At 42.0% G+C, this 22765-nt stretch overlaps 1 protein-coding gene across 7 annotated transcripts in view; it reads right to left on the reverse strand.

The window, feature by feature from the left end:
* Window positions 1-278: 278 nt before the first annotated feature.
* The window catches only part of pcloa (piccolo presynaptic cytomatrix protein a), a 66915-nt gene continuing 44428 nt past the window's right edge, over window positions 279-22765 (reverse strand). For 3 of the 7 annotated variants that reach the window (XM_054739732.2, XM_015959640.3, XM_015959624.3), the window contains 13 exons: window positions 22685-22749; window positions 19885-20069; window positions 19670-19720; window positions 19445-19575; window positions 14188-14214; window positions 13279-13372; window positions 13031-13102; window positions 12707-12953; window positions 9837-9978; window positions 7321-7382; window positions 6927-7061; window positions 2250-2395; window positions 279-557 (listed from right to left, as the gene is read on the reverse strand). In XM_054739732.2, the coding sequence (XP_054595707.2) occupies window positions 414-557; window positions 2250-2395; window positions 6927-7061; window positions 7321-7382; window positions 9837-9978; window positions 12707-12953; window positions 13031-13102; window positions 13279-13372; window positions 14188-14214; window positions 19445-19575; window positions 19670-19720; window positions 19885-20069; window positions 22685-22749 (1501 nt within the window). In that variant the 3' untranslated portion in view covers window positions 279-413. Of the gene's footprint in view, window positions 558-2249; window positions 2396-6926; window positions 7062-7320; window positions 7383-9836; window positions 9979-11689; window positions 12178-12706; window positions 12954-13030; window positions 13103-13278; window positions 13373-14187; window positions 14215-19444; window positions 19576-19669; window positions 19721-19884; window positions 20070-22684; window positions 22750-22765 lie in introns of those variants that run through there. The other 4 variants (XM_015959657.3, XM_015959649.3, XM_015959632.3 and 1 more) reach the window with 3 other exon arrangements.

The raw sequence follows: 22765 nt of genomic DNA on the forward strand, positions 1-22765 counted from the left end.
GATAAGTGCTGATGTAAAGAATCTTCACCAGATAAAACATCTATTTATGAACTTGTTTTCACGTATTAAAATTAAACATCCGCATGCTTTTGTGCAAATGAAACATATGCATGTGCTTGTGAACTAAAGTGTGTAGTACCTGGTTGATTGTGAGCTTTGTGTTCTCCTCAGCCCTGGCTATGCTATCGCGAACGCCGTTTTCTGTAAACGTGTATATTTCCTGTAATCACGCCCCCAAAACAAAAGCTATCCGAGCCCTGGGAAAAAAAAAGCTGAAAACAGGAAGGTTTTGTTTCTTCTGTTTCCAAAAAATCAAACAGACAACTGGATCATTTTTTTATATAAAACACTGATTCTAAATATCCCCAGAAGTCAGAAACCTGATGTCTTTTTAAAATCAGTTCAGTGCAGTCCTACGAGTGGATGTGAGCAGTGCTAGCGAGCAGCTTGTGCCAGCTCACCACTCTCTTCCGCAAGTCTATTTTGTCCAGCCAGACGTAGGCCTCTCCGATGAGGGTCTTCTTCATAAACTTGCCACCATTTGACACCAGGAACAGCTGGGATGAGAACAGAGTGCAAATACGAGATTATAAAAATGAAAAGACCTCATGTGTTGCTGTTTTCTTATTTCCTGCCTACCATATTTGGCTCAAGACCAACATGTTAACTATTCAATCACATTGCAGTGATATGAATTGTCCACATTTTCAGGATTGTGATTTAAAAAAATATCATTTTCTTTCCAGCTCCTCTAAATTTGAGACCATAGCCTTGATTCGAAAAAGGGTAGAAGGCCTTCTCCAGGTGAGGGATGAGGGCCTGCTCCAAATGGAGGAGTTAAAGTATCTCGAGGTCTTGTTCACAAGTGAGGGTAAGGTGGAGTGCGAGAACGATAGGCAAATTGGTGTTGCATCTGCAGTGATGCGGGCGTTGTACTGGTCTGTTGTGGTGAAGAGAGAGCTGAGCAGGAAGATGAAGCTCTCGATTTACAGGTCGATCTACGTTCCTAACCTCACCTACGGTCACGAGCTTTGGGTAGTGACCGAAAGAATGAAATCGCAGATACAAGCAGCCGAAGTTAGTTTTCTCCGCAGGATGTCTGGGTTCCCCCTTAGAGATAGGGTGAGAAGCCCAGTCATCTGGGAGGGGCTCGGAGTAGACCCGCTGCTCCTCCACATCAAGAGGAGCCAGTTGAGGTAACTCGAGCATTAGGATGCCTCATGGACGCCTCCCTGATGAGGTTTTCTGGGCATGTCCAACTGGCAGGAGACCTAAAGGTAGACCCAGGACACGCTGGAGAGACTATGTCTCTCACCTGGCCAGGGAACGCCTTAAGATTTCCCCAGAAGAGCTGGCCCAGGTGGCTGGGGGGAGGGGAGTCTGGTCCTCCCTGCTTAGGCTACTGCCCCCGTGACCTGACCCTGCATAAGCAGCTGAAAATAGATGGATGGATTATTTTCTTTCTTGACAGATAGCCCAAACGGGCCTTATCTATTTTCAGAGTCGTTTAAGCTGATGATAATAACATGGGCGAAATATGAAATGTTGCAAAATGATAGCTTAGAAATCTAGACAGACAATAGCCAAAGCGAAACTAATTTGCTCCGCATGTCAGTCTAGCCACAATCCAATGGATCCTCAGCAGGCCCGAACAGTTTTGTGTTAGGCCAATCACAGAGCTCTATCGGTTTGGTGGACAGGACAATGCAGAACAACTACGATGGTAAATGGACTGTATTTGTATAGCGCCAACTAAGATGGCGTTGGCTCATTTGACACGGCTTTGGTATCAACTTTTGACTAATTAGACTTGTGATTTTCATTGAGTCAAGAGCAGAGAGATGTACTTGTCCTTTCTTTAGAAAAAGTAAATATTTGCATCTTCTTTGACGGTGTATGGCAGACTGCCTCATTGAATCCCATGCGTAGCGGTGAGGATTTTTCATTTTCCATTAGCATGCAGAGACAGTTTGGAAGGCAATCATATTTTCCGCCCTACGACCGAGATCCGTCAATGGGTCGTGGCCAGACTATGCACATATATAGGATGATTTGCAAAGCTAGCAGAATGACACAACTTGAGCACTTTTTTTTTTACTTTTGCAGGACCCGTAGATTCATGACATCAATGCAACATGATTGGATAGGCGCAATGACGGTCTTGCACTCAAAAAACCTCAGTGATCCACAGCCGAAAGCGCCATGGCAGACACAGATTGGGCATGTACTGTAAGCTGATTTGACATTACCTGGAGTGAGTGTCCAGTTGGATTCATACAGAAGCGGAACGTTTCGTTAAAAGATGGCTCACGGTCGTGGCGGCAAACTCTGGTCTTCTTCTTGATGACCCTTTTCTGGGTGGCAATGTTCACAACGTACAGCTTCACATAAAGATCTGTGGATAAAGACGGATACTTGCTTGAAGTGGACACTACAGGAAATGTTTATATTAGGGATGTTCTAATTGATCGGCCACTGATCAAAATTATCCTATTCCGTGAAAAACGTGATCGGCAAATTACGTTCCACGCCTTTTAGAGCCGATCATACCCGTTGATCACCTGTCACTACTTTGTAGCCCACACAGATCTTGTGTGCGGCATCACGTCACTCTCCCTTCGTACTGCACATGCGCGCAACGACTAAAGCGTAAATCAAACTGACTCTGATGGAGTGATGTAGTCTGTGGGGGAAGCTTGTTAAAACGCGTCGACAGCAGATTTAATCAAACTTTGGAAGAACAAACTCTGGGCCGAGTGAGGTAAGTTTTCAATGCTCACTGCAGAAATAAAAACACTTGGAGTGCCAACAGTCTGACTCGGCTGCACTCGCCAACACTCACCTCTATCAGTGTGACCGTCAGAAAACTAAGCAACTAACATGACTCTGACTCTCAGGTTCCTCGTTTAAGGGTCTTTTATCTGGGCTACTTCTCCGTTTATCCACAGAACAGTTTGTAACGTAGCGGGTTTCCTCAGAAAGTTGCTGACCGGATCCGGAAACAACAATCTTTATTGCCTGCTGAGCTCCCCTACAGAATAAAACTGTAATGCACAACATTACTGTTGCATCATTACTGCTTCAAACAAGCCATTACAATAATATTAACTCATTCACTGCCATTGACGACTAAAGTCGTCATTTGCATTTTTTTTACTGTTTGGGTGTTGGAACGAGCCCCCGCGCCGAGAGAACAAGCATCTCAGCTCTGAAGCCGATCTTCATCCGCATACGTCACATGTCACATGATCAGGAAGCAGAAAATCCATGTGTCAGGAGATCGTTTTGGGCCGTTCCTGTAAAAAAAAGTGAGGCACGAACCGGAAAAGCTTCTGCCGATCACAGTTCGACAGCGGATTATGAAATAATGGATAACGCTCGAAGCACGTGGATTCTTTCTGATGTAAGAGGTGATTTTCCTCTTTGTTTTGGTTGTTTTGCCATCGACATCATCCTAGCGCGCAACGTTCTGTGACTCTTTAAAAAACAGTAAAAATGGTGAGAAACGCTGGCAGCGAAGGCCTTTAGCGATCAGGAAATGGCTGGCAGTGAAAGAGTTAATAAATCAGTCTCACAACAAAAGGTTGTTTGATTTTTTTTTTGCTTTTCTGCACTATTTAGACCAGGTGTCACCAACTCAAGTCCTCGAGGGCTACCATCCTGCTAGTTTTCTGTGTTTCCTGCTCTATCACACCTAAATGGAGTAATTTTACTGCACAGGCCTGTTAATTACTCATTGAGTAACTCAGCTGTGTAGGGGCAACAAAACAGCTAGCATGTGCAGGATGGTAGCCCTCAAGGACCAGAGTTGGTGATCCCTAATTTAGACTGTTGAGAGTTTGACTGTTTTAAATCTGTTAGTTTATTACTGATAGCAGCTACATTTAAGTTTGATTGACTTTTGACTGCATTGTTGCTGATTGCTGCATGTTGGTGTAAATTCTCATTCATACTGAACATTATTATCTTTAGAGTTTTAATTGAAAACAACTGGAATTTTCAGATCATCTTGACGACGGTTTACCTCTCATCCGAGAAGCTCTTTCAGTACTAAATCTTGGGTTGTGAGTCGGAGGCTCGGAAGTTGTGGTCGGAAATAAACAATGATTGTAATTTTTTTTCTCTTGAAAAAGTAAAAATTTATTTTTGTCTAATTACAGACCATTTAAATTGATGCTACCCCCCCCCCCCCCAGATCTGTAGCACTAATTAAAATGGCATAAAAAATCTATGTCCAATCCCTGCGATTGGTATCAGTGATCGGTGGCCTTTGTGATCTGTATTGGTGATCAGCAGCAAAAAACCTGATCAAAGCATCCCTAGTTTATATATTATTTCCACTGCCAACAAATATTCAATGCCAAAAGAGTTACATTTTCAATAAATTACCTTTTCTTTTAAATAAAATAACTAATGTAAACACATTCAATGTTTGTTCCGTTGAAACAGGCGCTGAAGTGTCCTGAAAATGATCTGATGCATTAAATAAAGAAACGGCAAATACGAATCTGAGATATGGATAAGTTGCAGCTCAGGAATGTGCTAGAGAAGCACTTTCAAAACCTGCAACTTGTCTCCAGAGATCCAAAACATACAACTGGAAACAAACTCATATCACATCAATTTAGTGTTTTTGTCATCAGAGTCAAAACTCTGTGAAAAATCCTGCAGACAGATATTTTGTGAAAAACACACAGCCTAATCTAGCCGAGAAACAACTGCAGCGATTCAGAATGTGTCTTGTACAATGGAAATGATGGAGAATCTTGCACGCTCTGAGTCACTGAGACAAACCCAATGCTGCAGAGTTTCAATTCTCACAGGAAATAAGGCTGCAGATCCCATCTGGGGGGAAAAATTTTGCTAATTAAACAAGTTGGCAGACAGTCTGAGCCTCTGAACATACAGTAAATTTTAAAGGAGAAGCCGTGTTGTGGGTGGCGATCTGTGATTCACCACGCAGGAAGGAATTGTGCACACCACATTATCTTCACTGCACATAAAGTTAGCAAAACAAGCCACCTGTTTCAATCTTTATGCATGCAACCTTCTTCAGAGCACACAATAATGTTGAGCCTTGTGATCAGGAGCTTAAAATCTGTTCAGGCACAAATTTATCTCCAAAATAGCACAGCTTAGACTTTAACATGTACGTTCAGGTGCCATTTTTTCTCTTTATTGTCTCTAAACATTGTTTGATGTTGCTGCCAGTAGTAAGCTGTAGGGGCTGTCCAAGGGAGCACAGACAAAAGCACCCCACATTTATAAAACTGTTTTTTTGTTCACAGAAGATCTAACTCTGCTGCTTCTATAACACTGACAAATGCAGAAGAGGTAGCTAGGCAACCTGCTGATACAAACGTATCACTATAATTCTATCTATGTGTATTTTAATTTGTGTTTTTATGCAGTTTCCATATCACGTCCTGATAATTGTAAAGCACATTGAATTGCCTCTATGTTTGAAATGTACTCTATAAATAAAGCTGCCTTGGCTTGCCTAATGATCACCTTGTCATTATCTTATTATTTGGCACTATTCTACTACTCTACTGAGCGTCTCTGGACACATTAAGACTATAACTAAATCAGCATTTTATCACCTTCATCAAATAGCAAGAGTCAGAGGTCACATGTCCAGATCAGACTTAGAGAAACTTATTCATGCTTTTATTTCTAGTCGGCTGGACCACTGCAGTGGTCTCCTAACCGGTCTTCCCCAAAAAGCTGTGAAGCAACTGCAGCTTGTTCAGAATGCTGCTGCTAGAGGCTTAACAAGAACTAAGAGAACGGAGCACATCACTCCTGTTCTTAGATCCCCACACTGGTTACCAGTAAACCACAGAATAGAGGTCAAAGTGCTGCTACTAGTTTATAAATCACTCAGTGGCATGGGACCAAAATACAAGCTTTGAAAGAAAAGCGTCTGGACTTCTTTGAGTTGCTTGAAGACGTTTCACCTCTCATCCGAGAGGCTTCTTCAGTTCTAAGGTCAAATAGTGGAGAGTCCCGGATTTAAACCCAGTGGGAGTTTCCCCCCGAAGAGGCAACAAAAGACCCCCTGATGATCTTCTACATAAACACATGAGCCAAGGTGTGAGGGTGGGTGTGGGTCCTATTCAGCCAGAGTTTCGGGTGAACTCATTGTGAAGCCTGGCCCCACCCTATCATGTGAATTCCTGAGGTCAGATGGCCCAGGATATGCGTGGGCGTTGAGGCATCTGGGAAGGGATCTCAAAACTGGATTATAGATGGCAGACAGTTGGTGTCAACGTTCACATTTTGGACAGAGAGGACAGATGGTTTGAAAGAGGAGTAAAGGAAGCCATTTATGTCCACTGTGAGCAACCATCTTTGAACAGAGGCGGTGGTTTACAACGCTTTTCTTTCAAAGCTCATTAGACTACAATGACCTGGATGACTGAGAACCTTCACAGACAGACCAAAATACAAGTCCGATCTTATTCCTGTATTTACACCCAATAGGACTCTGAGATCCTTAGGAAACAGTCAGCTGGTAGAACCTCGGGTCAGAACCAAACCGGGTGAAGATGCTTTTAGCTACTATGCTGCTCACATATGGAATCAGCTCCCCCAGGATCTCAGATCTGCCCCAGCCCTCGTGTTGTTTAAATCAAAACTTAAAACCCTAATGTACTCATCAGCCTTTGAATTAATTTTTTTCTTATGCTGCATCGTCTCCACTGTAATCTGTGATGTAATCGCTCAACCTTAATTCTGTCTTTTCCTTTTAGCTCTAAATTATAATTTTCTCTGTGTGTATTTTTAATTTGCGTTCTCGTGTTTGTTGTTGTTTGCCATTTAATGCTAATTGTAAAGCACACTGAATTGCCCCTGTGTTTGAAATGTGCCACATAAATAAAGCTGCCTTGCCTTATTAGTGGACAGAAAATGAAAATTACTACCAGGCAGGTGGTCTGGAGTCTTGAACTTGTAGGTGATGTTGCGACACTGAAGAATCTCAAGAACCAGGTGCTCCCCTTCGGTTTTCATCTCCCTCTTCAGCGCGATCCTGATCTCCCCCATCACTTGAGTCTTACCTACAGAGCATTAGGTTTGACCAGTTTATAAGTACCTCTGCTGCCCCCTTGTGGCCAACAAGAATATCGATATCATCACAATCAAACCTCGCCAACAAGCAGTTACAGTTATTTGCTGAATATGAGTGAGATAAGTTATGCTCTCATTGGTTTTTGGTTGCCTTGGCAAAAGATTCAAAAGGATGTTTGTGAAAGCTGTGTTGGGGTAATGTGATCTCTGCTGTTACTTGTATAATCTAAGTGTGAGGCCTTTTCTAACCTTCAGCATCACTGTGTCCCATTGATGATTTAATAACGTCTGTGCCGTTTGGGATCTTTCCACTAAAAGACAGAGAAGGACACAATGAATATTTCAATACATCAAATAAATTCGAGCATCCTCAACCTAAAATGTAGCATTCCAGCATCCCGCTAAATACAGGCAACTCCATTTATTAATAACACGACTGGTGCAATAACTGGTGTGTGTGGTCAGAGTCAGCAAGGCCTCCTCTGCTGGCCTAAAATGATCAGCATTACTAACCTATATCTATTGCTATAATTATGTTTGTTCAGTAAGTGATCTTAGTTTAGGGGTTTAAGGGTTTTATTTTCTCTTTTTGTAAAAGTTTCTCTTGGCTGCACTGCCCAACTACACATCTGTGGGTTTAGAATAGAATAAAATAGAATAGACTTCATTCATCAAGTGGCGAGTGGGGAAATTCCCTTTTTAAAGCAACACATCCACTTAGAGAAAAGGTAGAACAGTAATAACAAAAGTACAGGTAAATACATACAGACAGTGGGCTATTATTGCAACCTTCAAGCACTAAAAACAACAAATATAGTTACAAAATTGGGTTTCCAGAATTACGCAGCATAAGGGACATCTGATTAAACACATCCTGAATATTGTATTGCTTTGATGTTAGTGTGTGACAAGACAATGCCAGTACCAGTTAAACTGTGGAGATACTCTTACTGCAGAGGGAATGAATTATCTTAAATGTCTCAATCTTTCACCAAAGGAGCTGTCCATGGTCTCCACAGTGGAATAGATTGGGTGGGAGGTGTTTTCCAGTGTTGGGAGTAATGCGGTACAAAAGTTTTTAATTACTGTAATGCATTGCTTTTGCTGTAATGTGGTAATGTAAGGCATTACAGGGAAAGAAAATGGTAATATTTACTCGGTACAATTGTCAGTAACGCGGTAATTACAATGTATTTTTAAACCCAGAATCAAGATGTGTTCCTTAAAAATTCAAATTGCGGGAAACCCGAAGAAAGATCCAGTATCTGCATATATTACGACATTTATGGACTCAGCTTTGCGGGCAGAGAGGACGCAGCGGTAACGGCTCAGCTGCGTCCTACAAGCGGCCGCTGCAACATTCACAAAATCGCTCCACTAAAACAAAATAATTCACTTGCGATCGTTCATATCAGCGCATATTCTCTGGTATTTTGTGCTTTTCTGACGTGCTTTGCCTCAGCTGAGTTCATAATCTGTGCCCCGGTGATTTCAACTCATTACTGCTGGAGCGCCGCACATGTGAGGCTGATCGTTAGAAAGTAGGAAGTCTAGGAAACGTTTTTTTCTGGAAGACGGAGAAAACATGCAGCATGCAGGAAGGTTAGAGAGAGGAAGGGCTGGAAATTATTCAAATAAAATCAAGAAAAAAAGAAAAAAGTAGGTAGATTTATCCCCAATACACATTTTTACCAGTGAAAAGCAATAATATAAAAGCATTTAATATTTATACATGTGATAGAATCAGATCACCCCAGAAGTCAATTCCACATCCAGGGCCGTATCAAGGCATTTGGGAACCAAGGCAAATATAGGCTTGGAGCCCCCACCACCTCACTCCCTGCTCAGTTAATATAAGATGGCAGCGCGCTGAGAGTAAAGATTGTTGTTGCTTTTTTTTAATAAACAATCATTTTAAAGCACTGTTATTATATCTGACTGTTTTAACAGCAATCCTAGCTCAGACACCACATCACCTTCCACATATATGTCATGAGCTCACTGAGCGTCACATGACCACATTCATACTGAAGTTATTTTGGTGAAAGTAACTTAAAGTAATGCAAAAGTAGTGTAATGCCTTACATTTTAAAATCAGTAATATTGTAATGTAATGAATTACTTTAAAATGAGGGTAACAAGTAATAAATAATGTATTACAGTTCTGAAGTAACTTGCCCAACACTGGTGTTTTCTAAGAACGAGGTCAGGTTCACTTGGAAGTCATTTTCAGTGTTTCGTCCAATCATATTTACTCTCTATGTTACCAAGAGGAATGTAATCTGCTCAAGGCCTTCAGAATCATTAGAGCAGATCGTTGTTATACTGTAAAGCAATGGAGCTGTTTTTTTTAACCAGTCAGATTTTCTGATTCACCTAGCTGGTCAGCTCACAGTTATGTCAGGGGTTTTCCATCCTCAGAGCAAAGCTATCGGCACCAAGTTTAGCCAGCAAGGCACGTTCTTTGCTTCTACACACACAGCACAGGTACTGTCCAAATGCACAGAAAAATAAACATTGAGAAAAATGTGATACAATCAATTAAAAGAGCCCCACAAAACTCATTCTATAACCCCTTTGAAAGTATTACTTTATGATTTGTTGTTCCATTAAGTCAGTCTGATCCTGATGGTCTCAAAAAGCAAACATCTACATTTTTCTGTGAACTTGGTAGAAAATGATCTTTCTTCTTGTACTTTACAATCTTCTTTTCAAACCTAAATCTGTTCTAGATGCCTCTTTTGTGCATGTGAGACCATACTCACAATCGGGGAACCTGGAAGATAGCGCTGTCCACTTCGTTCGTCTCTCCTTCTTCGTCCAAAAGGCTGTAAGCGCTGCCGCTCAGCCCGCTGTCCAATGAGGCGGCCATGGCCGGGGCATCGCCGGATCTGTAGCTCGATCGTGCTGTGCAGAGACACAACCACACCCATTACAGTTAAGTAATGGGAAATGAAACTGCGATAGGCTACAAAGTTAAAAATCTCCAGGCAAATGAAATCATCGTAACGAACAAGACTTTTCCAAAGATTACGAGACGTGACGGTGATGTTGCACACAAACATCGAGGAGTAGCAATGAAGCAAATGGACAGCTAGTTGAAGCCTCTCTTAACAAACACAACAATAAGCTTCAACATGAACATGTATGTTGATGCACATTACATGAGAGGCACAAAAACTACTCAAATTGTTAATAATCTACATGAATTTTGAGGATTCTTACTACTTAAAAACAGAATTCACTAAATGTAAAAAGTCATTAAAAAGGAGGATATTATATGTGTGGAGAAATTTAAAGAATGTTTACCATTCTACCCATTTTAGAACCTGCTTACATGCAAGATGCATGAGTCTGAATGTTTGAATAACTGATTAAGTAGTGAGCATGAATGATGTTCGGATGTGGTGCAGAACAGGATCCATGCCAACACGACTCTCTTTCAGGCCACTCGACACAAATCTCACTGTTCAATCAGAATTCATTGGAACCGCTGAGGCGTCATGATGCAGCAGTCGTGTTAACTAAGAGTGAATCACATCGCAGTTTGAGACATTGATTTCCTGGTTTTAGTGATCTGTGTCCGTGGCCTTGAAGAGAGCGCACCTCGCTGCATGAATCACTGGTGATGTGGCAACTTTCCTCTCCCTTCCTGTCTCTGTTGTTAGTTTGTAAGACTCCCCTCTCTCTTTCTCTTTCTTTCTGCAGGTGTGCGTTAGTAGTACTGCAGTGCATCCTCTCTTTCTCTCACTCTCTCTTTCTCTCTTTGCTCCATCTTTGCTTCAGTCACACGACAGAGGGAGGGGGGAGACTCTTGGGCAAACTCTCACCTCCGATGCTCTGCGGCCTCTCCTCTGACACAGCTTTCCTGAGGGTCGAATGTCTGCCATCTGCTCTGCTCCCTTTGGCCGTCACGTTCGATGGCAGGGTGGGCAGCCAGTCAGACTGGGCTCTCTGAATGGTGAGCACTCCCACTATGCTGTGTCTCTGGTGCCTCAGTGGGTGGTGGCCATTTTGGCCTGGAAGTGGTTTTTTTTTTTCGGGTTGTTTTTTCATTTTTATTCCCAGAAGCACAGATCAGACGTCATGGGTTTGGGGTCAACAGCAGGAAACAAAGATCAGGGCATTGCAGTTCAAGATGGAAAGAGGAAGGAGCAAGATGAATGTTTAGAGTTTGTCTTCACCATGGCAACCAGCTTGACTGAAAATCACAAGCAGCCACAGTGCACATTCACCCCTCACGCATGTCTCTGACAAGAGAGGCGTGCAGCATCTGCCGGAGTGCATTGTGGGTCCGTAAAGGTGGGGGTGGTGGTGGTGTAATACATGCACAGCCATCTCAGTGGTGGAACTTCACAACAGCTGGCTGTTGTGGTTTTTAACAAAATAAAATTATTAAATAATAATAATAATAAACCATCTGAGCGACCGTAATAAATCAAAATCGAAGACATTTTCCTATAATTTTTTTTCTATTTGCTAATCTTTTGGTTATTAAAAACAGCATAAATTGCTGGTTCTGTTTTTTGAGTAGCATTATTTAAACATTATTCTAAAGCAGCATCTATGTATTTAAAATAAAGCGCAAAAATATCTGCATTTTACTTGACTAAGAAAGCTTTCTGTTTAAAGTTAAAGTTCTGGTTCAGATCATTTTTAAGCTTATTAACTATTTTTCTAAATATTAGCTTAAACAATCAGTGGCGATAAGTGGAAACAGTGGATGTAACGGGGAATACACTAGAGTGTAAAAATTTAGAAAAAACAAGAAAAAGAAAATAAAAGAAACTGAAATAAATAGTTTAAACAAGGATGAGTGTGGGGAGGCCATGCTGCGTGGGCTTCATTTGCGTCTTGGTTTACTTGGTTGGAGGCGTTGTGGCTGCTGTTGGGCTTCGCCCGTTGCTATGACAGCGCCTCCGCTGCTTCCATTGCTGCTGTCCTGATGGTGGTGTCGTGCAGAGTTTTTGCTGGAGCGTGAAGCGCCGTGTGAGCGAGATTGTTGGCTGTGCCCGTGGCTGTGGCCTTGGCTCTGGCCCTCGGACGAGGAAGGCTTCGATGTGCCAGGACTACTGTGAGATTTCTCGATAGCGGGCCCCTGCGTGTCTAAAACAACCAGATTCACCAAATTACCAAAAATACCTTCCCTTCAGTGAACTTAGAGGTTGCTACCAGCTGTATAGCACCTGGAGTGAAGGAGTGATTGGCTATCGGGGATACAATTCAGCCAATCGCAGTCTTTAAATAAATTTAATTTAATTTGATGTCACTGTGACTCTATTGCTTTAAAGTACAGAAGCATTCAAAGCCTTCCACAGCCATGTTGCCCTCTGTGATGGGAGGAAAGATGAAAGGAAGCTAAGGCTATGCCTCCTAGCCGGTGACATCATGGCAACCAAGAAAACAGACCAAGAGAAAACAAAAACAGGCACGAAGCAGAAGCTACGGTGCAAAATAGGCCGAGAAGTACACGTGAAAAAATGAAAGAATGAAAAGATAGCAGAGGGGAACAAAAAGTAGTGAAAAGACACACAGACAATCAAGCACAGTGGAGATAAAGCAGGAAAAGCAGAAAACAGAATGTTGATTGGGAATGACTGGATCGGGCAGGTGAGGGGAATTCATTGTGTCCTACCCTTGGCTGGATCCGGAAAGATCCCATGACTTCTGCTCTTGATGACAGATGACTTGGGGGAATCCTGACTCTCCTGTCCAGAGACTGCGGTCTTGGGAGACGAGTGCTGTGAGGAGGGTTTGGAGGAATTGTGTCGGCTCTGGCCAGAGTGGGAGCGTCTGTGGTGGTCCCCCTCACTCTGCTCCTTAAGAGGGAGCCATCGTGGAATGTTGTCCAATTGAGCTGTGTTGGAAAGGTCGATAAGGACCTGGGAGTGAAGAAAGCAGTTTAGCAAATGTTCCGAACTTGATTACCTTTAAACTAATGCCGGTCAAGGAGGTTTACCTCTCCTAAGAAGTCATTCGAGGAACCTTTGTCGTAATCCCAAACGCTCACCTCTAGAGTCTTCTTCCTCAGCTGGAACATGCACACGCAGTTAAAAAGTTCTCACACATTCCTGTTACGACTGGTAAAGTTATTTTTATTTATTATTAATTGGCCTACAAATTGTGTTCATAGCATCTTGGAGAAAAAAATTCTAAGCTGCTAAGAGAAACAGCTCAAAAACGACAGAAATCCAAAAAATGTCCTACTTGCTCCAGGTGGATGTTTTTGTAAATAACAGTCTGGTTCCACTCAGGATTGAGACTCTTGCCTGCATGTTTGGATTTCCTCTTGTTTTCAGCACTACAAAACAAATCACAACATATGCACCTTGTCATCATGCGTGCTAACGAGCAGGTTAGTGAACCACCACAAGGAGCACGAGGAGCTGTGGAAGAAAAGTGCAGAGTGAGAGCACCAAGGAAGGAAGATGATTGGATGGTATGGAACCACGTGCATGAAGAGCAAGGTGTGATGTTGGGGCGTGCTGCAAAAAAGTCCATGTTGGTGTCCATCAAGTCATTTAGTCTCACAAAAAGCAAAAAGAGTCAAAAGAAGCCCTTCTCAGTTTTATCAAACAAAGGTTTGCAAAAACATTTAACATGTTTATCCAAATTTAATATTAAAAACAATGAAATAGAGCAGATCTTTCACAAATCATTAAAGTGAAACAATGAATGACTTTTACAGATGGATGTTTTTTGCAGAGTGTTGGGTTTGATTAAAGATTCAAGGAAATGACAGTATAACCATCTACTCTATATTACATCAAATGAATGTATTTAATGTGGAAGGTCATTAAAAGAGAGGTATGATGCTAGAGGAGGACAATGTAGGACATTACTGGAGGTTTCTCAAGCAGAGAAGGAAAAGACAGCAGGGCTGAGACTATTCATTTATATGTTAGTTTAAGGGATTTGAAACGAGTTTTATCCTCTGGAATTCACGACACGCATGAAGTTAAAGGGAACATCATGGGAGAATAAAAAGAGTGAGGAAATGACAAAGAGTGAAGGGGTTACTGACTATGACTATGATCCTTCCACTCAGTAAAAAATAAATAAAAATAAAACTATATCTAGGGACCAAAACAGAACTAGAGTGGGCAAATCACATACCTGGCATTCTGGACAACCATGACCTGACTGAGGGGGTCCAGCATGCATTAAATATAGAAAACAACATACAGAAAAACAATAGTCAGAGGGAGGTGGAAGGACATAAAGTCCTGTGGACCGTGAGTGCTTGTGTAAAAGGGGACTTTAAAGGGACTTCACGGAGTTTTGAATTTTTATGCTCACGATTGCCCCCTCAGGCCAAAAGCGTAATGGCAGCTTCAATAGTAGGCTCGTGCACGAGTCGCGCATGCTGTACGTGCACACTCCTTAACGAAAATAACAGCTGAGACAGTCGTGTGTGATTGTGTGTGTGTGTGTGTGTGTGCGTGCGTGCGTGCGTGTGTGTGTGTGTGTGGCCCGGAGGACAGAGTACAGGAGAACGCGCAGCTAATTTATTAGAGAATTTGGTTCTGTACCTTTCTCTTCAGCACAGCCGACCAAGGTTTATGATGGGTCAGTCCTCCTGCATGCACAGATCATTCCCTTCCCTTGCTTGAAAAATTGTTCCAAAATGAAAGTTGAACCCAAATCTTTTTTATCTGTGAATTCAATGCCGTTCGGCGAGTCTCAAATAAAAATTTGGGCATCTTACTGTAAAAATTTTTTACCATTAATGTAAAAAATAAACTCTAAAACAACTACCGTAAATCCTCTAATACAGGCCCGGGCCTGTATTTGACTCAAGCTCATCAAGCTCCAGGCCTTTATTGGAAGGAGGGCCAGTATTAGAGACAGGCCTCTATTTCTATTTGAGCAAAATGGACTAATGGTTCGCTGGAGTTTTTGACAAGTAAAATTGCTCCCACATTTTCAAAGTTAAACACATTTCTTTTAACAACGGTAGTTTCTGCTTCAGTCCTCTCCCCCCTCCCCCTGCGCAGCGCCGCAAACTCACTGATGCGCCTGCAGCCTCTCAGAGTTCCTGCTGCTCTAAACATTAAAATAATTATTTCATTTTCTGTTCCTCACTTCTGATTACCTTCAATGGTGTCTGTTTGTTGCAACAACCAGGTACAAAAACTAACTTGTTTTTATTTGACTATTTTTCTGTCCTGTCTGTTTATTATCTTCCTGCATCTCCTCTCAATCCTAAAGAAAAACTGCTACCTGGGTTCATATTCACCTTATGAGTTACCTTTGAACTGCAGTTCTAAAAGATCTACCGACCGCAAAAAAAGCAGAGTGCTCGCTGCTTGCCGGCCGCATCAGTGATCGGTGCGCCCCGCTCCACAGCGAAACGCATCAGGCGCAAATAAAAGACAGAAAACATCAAAGGAAATGAACCGACATGAACGATCGCGTGTTAAATAATTTGGCAACACCTGATTGTTACTGTGGCCGTGCTCAGGAGGCAGATTACCGACCGCAAAAACAACGGAGTGCTTGCTGCTTGCCGGCCGCATCGGTGATCAGTGCGTCGGAGGACAAGGTGATGTGCCCCGCTCCACAGCAGCAAAACACATCAGGCGCAAATAAAAGACAGAAAACATTAAAGGAAATTAACTGACATGAACGATCGCCCCCGTACTTGCTTGTTACCACATTCCACCCGGCCACAATAAGAGACCAGCCATTATTCACCTCCGCCAACTCCGATACTGGCCAAAATTGGAGACCCGACCTTTAATTGAATACCGGCCTGTATTAGAGGATTTACGGTATGTTCACATCCAGAATCGAACCTGGGTCTTCTGCACAAAAGCCCGAAGTCTTACTAGGCAAGCTAAAGCACCAGTGATGTCTTCTGTATGTGTAACATTTATATCCTTGATAACAGCTGAAACAACGTTCAAAGAACAGTTTGGAGGGCGATGCCTGAGCATGAACACGCATGAAGCAGCCTGCTCGACCCGAGCAACTCTCTTTTTCTGTGATTTTACAGAAAAATAGGCAATCGCAGTAAAAAAAACCAGGGCTCATTCAACAGGACCAGGGCATTGCAGGAGAATGTATGAAGAAGAAATTTATTATTTCTATACATGTTTAGGCTGTCAAACTTCCATAATGCCCCTTTAAGGATAGATTTAGGGGAGATGTGTGATTTACAAAGAAAACTGAAGCAGGGGGCTGTAGTGTCCAGATATGGTCTGTACTGTGTTGTGGACTTAAGCAGCAGGAAGAAATATATCTAATTAAATAAATAAGCAAATAAATAAATAAGCAAAGGGTTCCCTGATCAACCACAGCAAACCCTGCCCCTCATTAGCTTGAAAAACACCACACATACATTACATTTTGTTTCATTTTGCTGAACAACATAAGTGGTCTGGCAAGCCATAAACATTTCTGAATTTATAGGCTGGCCACGACCCTTAGACAGAGCTTGGTTGTGGGGTGAGATCTACCATTGTCAAAACTGTCTCTGCATGCTGTGGACAACAAACAACATGACACAATCACCGCTACAGGTGTTAGTCAGCAGGGCAGTCTGCCGTACCCTGTCAAAGAAGACGCAAATACAACCTTTTCTTCAATACAGTACCTCGATTTGCTCTTGACTCAAAGAAAAGCCAAAGTCTAAATAGTCCAAAGTTGACATCAAAGTCGTTTCAAACGAGCTGTCACCATCTTTGTTTTTTCACTAAGTTGCAGTTACATCCTGCCCACCAAACCGATAGAGCGCTGTGATTAGCAAGACGCAAGACTGGTCTGAGCTGCTGAGGACCCTGTGTGTGGCTAGACTAGCATGCAGAGCATAATCATTTTGTTTCGGCTACTGTCTGTTTAGATTGATATGCAACATTTTTACTAAATATGTACAAAATTATGTAGGTTCATGATTCTGAAATAGGATAACATCATTTTGTTATTAAAATAAGCTTTTTTAAAGCTAACTGTAGAATCCCTTTGCACACAAATTAGCAATGTCTAATGTCTGATGAAAATTTGGTTTGATGTTCTGTGGGGTGCCCCAAGGTTCGGTTTTGGGTCCACTCCTGTTTTTAACTATAGATACTCCCTCTAGGGTAGATAAATATTTCATTTCCTGATGTCTCTTATCTTATCTTATCTTATTTTATCTTATCTTATCTTATATAGAAACAGAAATCCTTCCAGCCGCATAATGCTACTGATTGAGTAGACTAATTGAATATGGGACAAATGAATGTTAATAAATGCAGATTCAGCTGTACTGTTCCTCTTAGGATTCTGAGATCTATTACACACACTGTCCTATAACAAACTTTTCACATGTTTTAACAAAAAGCTCTAGACCGGCTTCAGTTGGTTCAGAATCCTGCAGCGAGGCTCCTAACTGGAGCGAACAGAAGAGCTCACATCACTCCTATTTTGATGTCTCTGCATTGGTTACCCATTCAATTTAGAATTCATTTTAAAATCCTGACTATTACTTTCTAAAGTTCTAAAGACCAGTTATAAAGTGGTAAAATGGTAAATGGCATGCACATGTATAGCACCTTCTAGGGTTCTACAACCCCCCAAGGCACTTCACAACACAATCAGTCATTCACCCATTCACACACACACATTCTTACGGTGACGGTGATGAACTGCTATGTACCCACAGCTGCCCTGGGGAGCATTGACGGTAGTGAGGCTGTCAAACACTGGTGCCACCGGTCCCTCTGACCACCATCAGCAGGCATGGACACAACAGCAGTATTCTCTGCCAGGAGCCGTGATTGATCCAACATGCCACCGACTCCCGGACAACCCGCTCTACCTCCTGAGCTGCTGCTAGAGTTGATCTCTCTTTCGAGGTTGTTTCACCCCAACTTTAAAATGAACTGACAGTCTGGACACCTTTAAAAGCAGCTTAAAGCCTTTTTATTTAATTGTAATTTTAAATGAAAATTTTGGTTTTCCTGCATCTGTCAATGACCTTTTCTGTTTTTTAATGATCTTTCATTGGCTTCAGGGTAGTTTGCTGTTTTGAACTTTATGACCTTTCAGTTTTATTCTTCATGAAGCATTTTGTGATTTTTGTTTCTGTGAGAAGTGTTGTCCCGCGGTGCAAGAGAAAAAAAAAACTGTTCTTCACTCATTTACTTACTAATATGAAATTGCTCTTTTGTAAAAAAAAACAAAAAAAAAAAAAACAAAAAAAAAAAAAAAGAAATAAGAAAACACACACAAAAAAAAAATCAAAAAATTATGACTGTGGACAGCAACATAGAGCTAAATCTGTTCATCTCGTTACAACACAATGCTACATAGCAAACCTACATTCCTCCTATTTGTAAGAAGTAATCCTGACAAAAATTCCCATCTCACTTTAGCCAAAAACATCTCAATTGTCTCCAACACCTTTGGGCAAAATCTGTGTGGACTGAGGAGACAAAAGTAGAATTATCTGAAAGGTGTGTATTTGGTCACCTCTGGAGTAAAACGAACACTGAATTTCAGAAATAGAACGTCATGCCAACAGTCAAACATGGGAGCAGTAGTGTGATGATCTGGGGCTGCTTTGCTGCTTCAGAACCAGGATCTCTTGCTGTAACTGATAAAATTTATGGATTCTGCTTTCTACCAGATTATTCAGAAGGAGGAGGTCTGACCTTTCACTGTTTGTGTATGAAAAAAAGCGCGCATATCCTCAAACCCAGGGCAATGGCAGCAGAGCTCGTGCCTGCTGCTCTAGTAAAATCCCACGACAGTGCTTGAATCTGCACATTCAGCTGTGAGACAGTGACACTTCATCAAAAATCATGAATGAAAACAAAAAAAAACCAAACCCATCTCTAGGGATCTAATGTCAGACAGAAGACAGTGTGGAAGATTGCATTTCAATGCTATCGATATAGGTTGAAAGGGACTTAGGAGGGAATGTGGATCAAATTACTCACAGACATGAGAGCTATTGATTTTAACTGCACTCACACCTGCAGCGCAACATCTATCTACAAAGGTAGCGCAAGTACACCTTTAACCTGATGTTATTTACATAATGCTCATGTCACTTAGCCGTGATGAGTCCTGTAACTGATGGACTCGATGCGTCGCGGTGATATGGAGCTGGTAACAAAGAAACAGGCACATGCTGCAATGATGCAATGGTTGGCCAAAATCAATTCTAAATCGATTTTACAATGAATGGAAATTAAGTCTGGGCTCAGAGAAGTGGTCGTCTGCACAGCAGAGAAGGAAAAATGTCAGCTAGAACTAAATTCAGTCCTACACTGAATCTAAGCTGACACCACTGCCATCTCTTTCACACTGATTTTTCAGTCTTAATCAACCTTGCTTCAGCTGAATGATTCAAGTAGTGCTTACAGTTTCCAGTCTCCTGACTCACCCTCTCCCTGGCAGGAGATACACTTTTACAAATGGATCAGAGTAGCCGTTGTTGTCCCGCGGTGCAAGGTTTCTGGCCTGCAGGACGTGGACTATCAAGTTGCCCAGCTGCTTGTCGTAGTGAATCTGAAGCTGTAAAAATGAACACAGCATTTAAAAGTATGAAAAGGAATGAACTTTTGGGGTGTACTCTTTTGCATCTTTCTAAAACTTTTATTTCACAGACCTGGATCTCTCCTGAAACTGGGTGGGACTGGGTTTTGGTTCCATCTAAAGCCTGAAAGAGAGGGAAGTGAGATGCTAAGACAAGACTGAATAAAAATCTGTAGGCGGGGTGTTTACTGGGATATGGACAAACTGTACAAGCTGTACTGAGCTGTGTTGTGTTTGAAGCACAGCTCGAGGCTGAATAATCATCTAAAACACCTCCAGAGAACCTGCCTTGTTGCTGTGGCGTTTCTTGCTAACAGAGGGGGATCCTGGCTGAGCAGGGCTGGAGGTCGCTGAGGTCAGGGCAGGAAGGCTTGAAGAAGAAGAGGACGTTGGACCCCGCTGCTGTGAAACTTTCTGCAGCTCAGCTGCCAGCTGTTTGGGGTCAACACCTGGAGACCTGGGAGGTCTGTCACCTGAAGGGCCACACACACAGGAATAAATAAAATATAAATATCCTATTATCAGCATCGGAAAATATCATTTGTTAAGTATAATTTCCCTCAAATGAAGGGACAAACATACAAACAAGTTGGGCCAGTTAAGTGTTGTTGTTTTTGTAATAATAATAATAATAATAATAATAATAATAATTATTATTATTATTATTATTATTGTTGTATTTGTTTATTTTAAAGTCAAATTCAACTCTGAAATAATAAAATTAATATTCAGTCTAATAATTTATTCTGTCAATTAAAAACGATATATAAGAAAAACCTGACGTTTACATTTCAAACGCCCATACACTCATTTTCTTTATTTTTTAAATAATCATTATAATGTATTATAATATTTTAGTAATTTTAACAGTTTTACCATAATTACAGAGAAAAGTAACCAGAAGATTTTGTATTTTACGTTTGGGTTTTAGAACCTAAATGTTCTTGTTCATTGAGTAAAATATTTTATAATTTCCTTACAAAATAATTAAATTCTTATAAATTGTTTTCTATTTTTCCTGAACTTTTTCTTCATTCATGGTATTAAAGCCTTTCATTTTTCATTATATAATTACATATTAACACGGCTATAAAAAATAAATGTAACAGATGCAGGTTTTCCACAGTACCTATATCATCCACTAGAGAGCATGAGGCATAAATAGGATGTGAAACATAATTATGAAAAAAGTACTGATCCTGTTAAAGATTAGAAATGTAATCATGATAATCAAATTTGACAATGCTGGTGTTACGTGGTTAAAAGTGTCTGCAACTTGACAAAGACTTTGTTTTTCCACCGGAGAAACATGGGACAAATCCTTAAAATCAATACAGTGGTAAGCAAAAGTATGGAGCACCCTGTTAATCATCATGGTTTTCCTTTATTAATCACTGGTTTTTACGATAAAAACGAGTTGGTGCGTGAGATTGATAGGCGGATTGGTGCTGCATCTGCCATGATGCGGACGTTGTGCAGGTCTGTCGTGGTGAAGAAAGAGCTGAGTCAGAAGGCGAAGCTCTCGATTTACCGGTCGATCTACCTTCCTACCCTCACCTATAGTCATGACCTTTGGTTAGTGACCGAAAGAACGAGATTGCAGGTACAAGCGGCCGAAATGAGTTTTCTCTGCAGAGTGGCTGGGCTCTCCTTTAGAGATAGGGTGAGAAGCTCGGTCATTCGGGAGGGACTCGGAGTAGACCCGCTGCTCCTCCACATCAAGAGGAGCCAGTTGAGGTGGCTCGGGCATCTGGTCAGGATGCCTCCTGGACGCCTCCCTGGTGAGGTTTTTCGGGCACGTCCAACCGGGAGGAGACCTAAAGGTAGACCCAGGACACGGTGGAGGGACTATGTCTCTCACCTGGCCAGGAACGCCTTGGGATTCCCCCAGAGGAGCTGGCCCAAGTGGCTGGGGAGAGGGAAGTCTGTGCCTCTCGCCTTAGGCTACTGCCCCTGCGACCCAACTCCGGATGAGCAGATGAAAATGGATGGATGGATGGATATTATGATAAAAAAATTAGGCCAGTGCATAAATTTGGGCACCACAAAAAAGAAATGAACCCAATCTGGATGCTGGTTGAAGGACTTGAACTGTGCCTGTGGTCTTTAATTTTCTCAGTCTGTTCCCAACTGTGGAAACAGACAGAAATCTCTGAGGCAGCTTTCTGCATCCTTCCCCTAAACCACGACGTAAACAACCTTTGTTTTCAGCTCATTTGAGAGCCCCATGTTGCTGCTCTTCTGAGAATATTCAAAGAGGAGGGATTTATCTTTCCATAATTAGATTCGCCTTTGTATGGAGGTCAAGGGTCACTGAGCTTACCAAACCCATGTTTAATTCCAATAATTAGTTCTAAAGGTTTTAGAATCAATTCAATGACAACAGTGCCCACATTCATGCACCTGACTAATTTTGTTTGAATAATTATTGCACACTTTCTGTAAATCTAGGTTGCAGGTTCGAGCCCCGCTCAGTTTGTCGCTGTCGTTGTGTCCTTGGGCAAGACACTTAACCCCCATCGCCTACTGGTGGTGGTCGGAGGGACCGGTGGAGCTCATGCTCGGCAGCCTCACCTCTGTCAGTGCGCCCCAGGGCAGCTGTGGCTACATCGTAGCTCATCACCGCCAGGGTGTGAATGGGTGGAAGACTGATTGTGTTGTAAAGCGCCTTGAGGAGTTCCAAGACTCTAAGAGGCGCTAAATCAAATACAGGCCATTTACCAAATCCTATTAACTTTGTTTCACTTATCAAATATCACTGTGTGTGTCTCCTATATGATATATTTAACCCTCCCACTGTCTTCATGGGTGACCCCGCGAGGAAAGAGGAGGGGGCAGGGGTGAGGAGTGAGCACCACCTCACCCCTGCCACGCGGACCTCGAGGGTTAAACCATCAACCCTGCTCAATGGTCAACTTTCTTTGCGGGGTCACACCCAGTAGCACATTGGGAGGGTTATCTGACATTTTTATCATAACAACCAATGATTTATACAGGAAAATCATGAAGATTAACAAGACTGCCCAAACGTTTGCACCCCCTCTGTATATCAGTAGTGGAATCATGAAAAACGAGACAGCTAACTCACCTTTATGATGCTCCTGGAAATCCAGGTGCTGAGAACCCTCACACTCCGCCAGCATGTTAAGATCACTGAAATTTAGAAAAT

This window comes from Nothobranchius furzeri, chromosome 1, assembly GCF_043380555.1.
Source record: "Nothobranchius furzeri strain GRZ-AD chromosome 1, NfurGRZ-RIMD1, whole genome shotgun sequence".
Classification (NCBI taxonomy): Eukaryota; Metazoa; Chordata; class Actinopteri; order Cyprinodontiformes; family Nothobranchiidae; genus Nothobranchius; species Nothobranchius furzeri.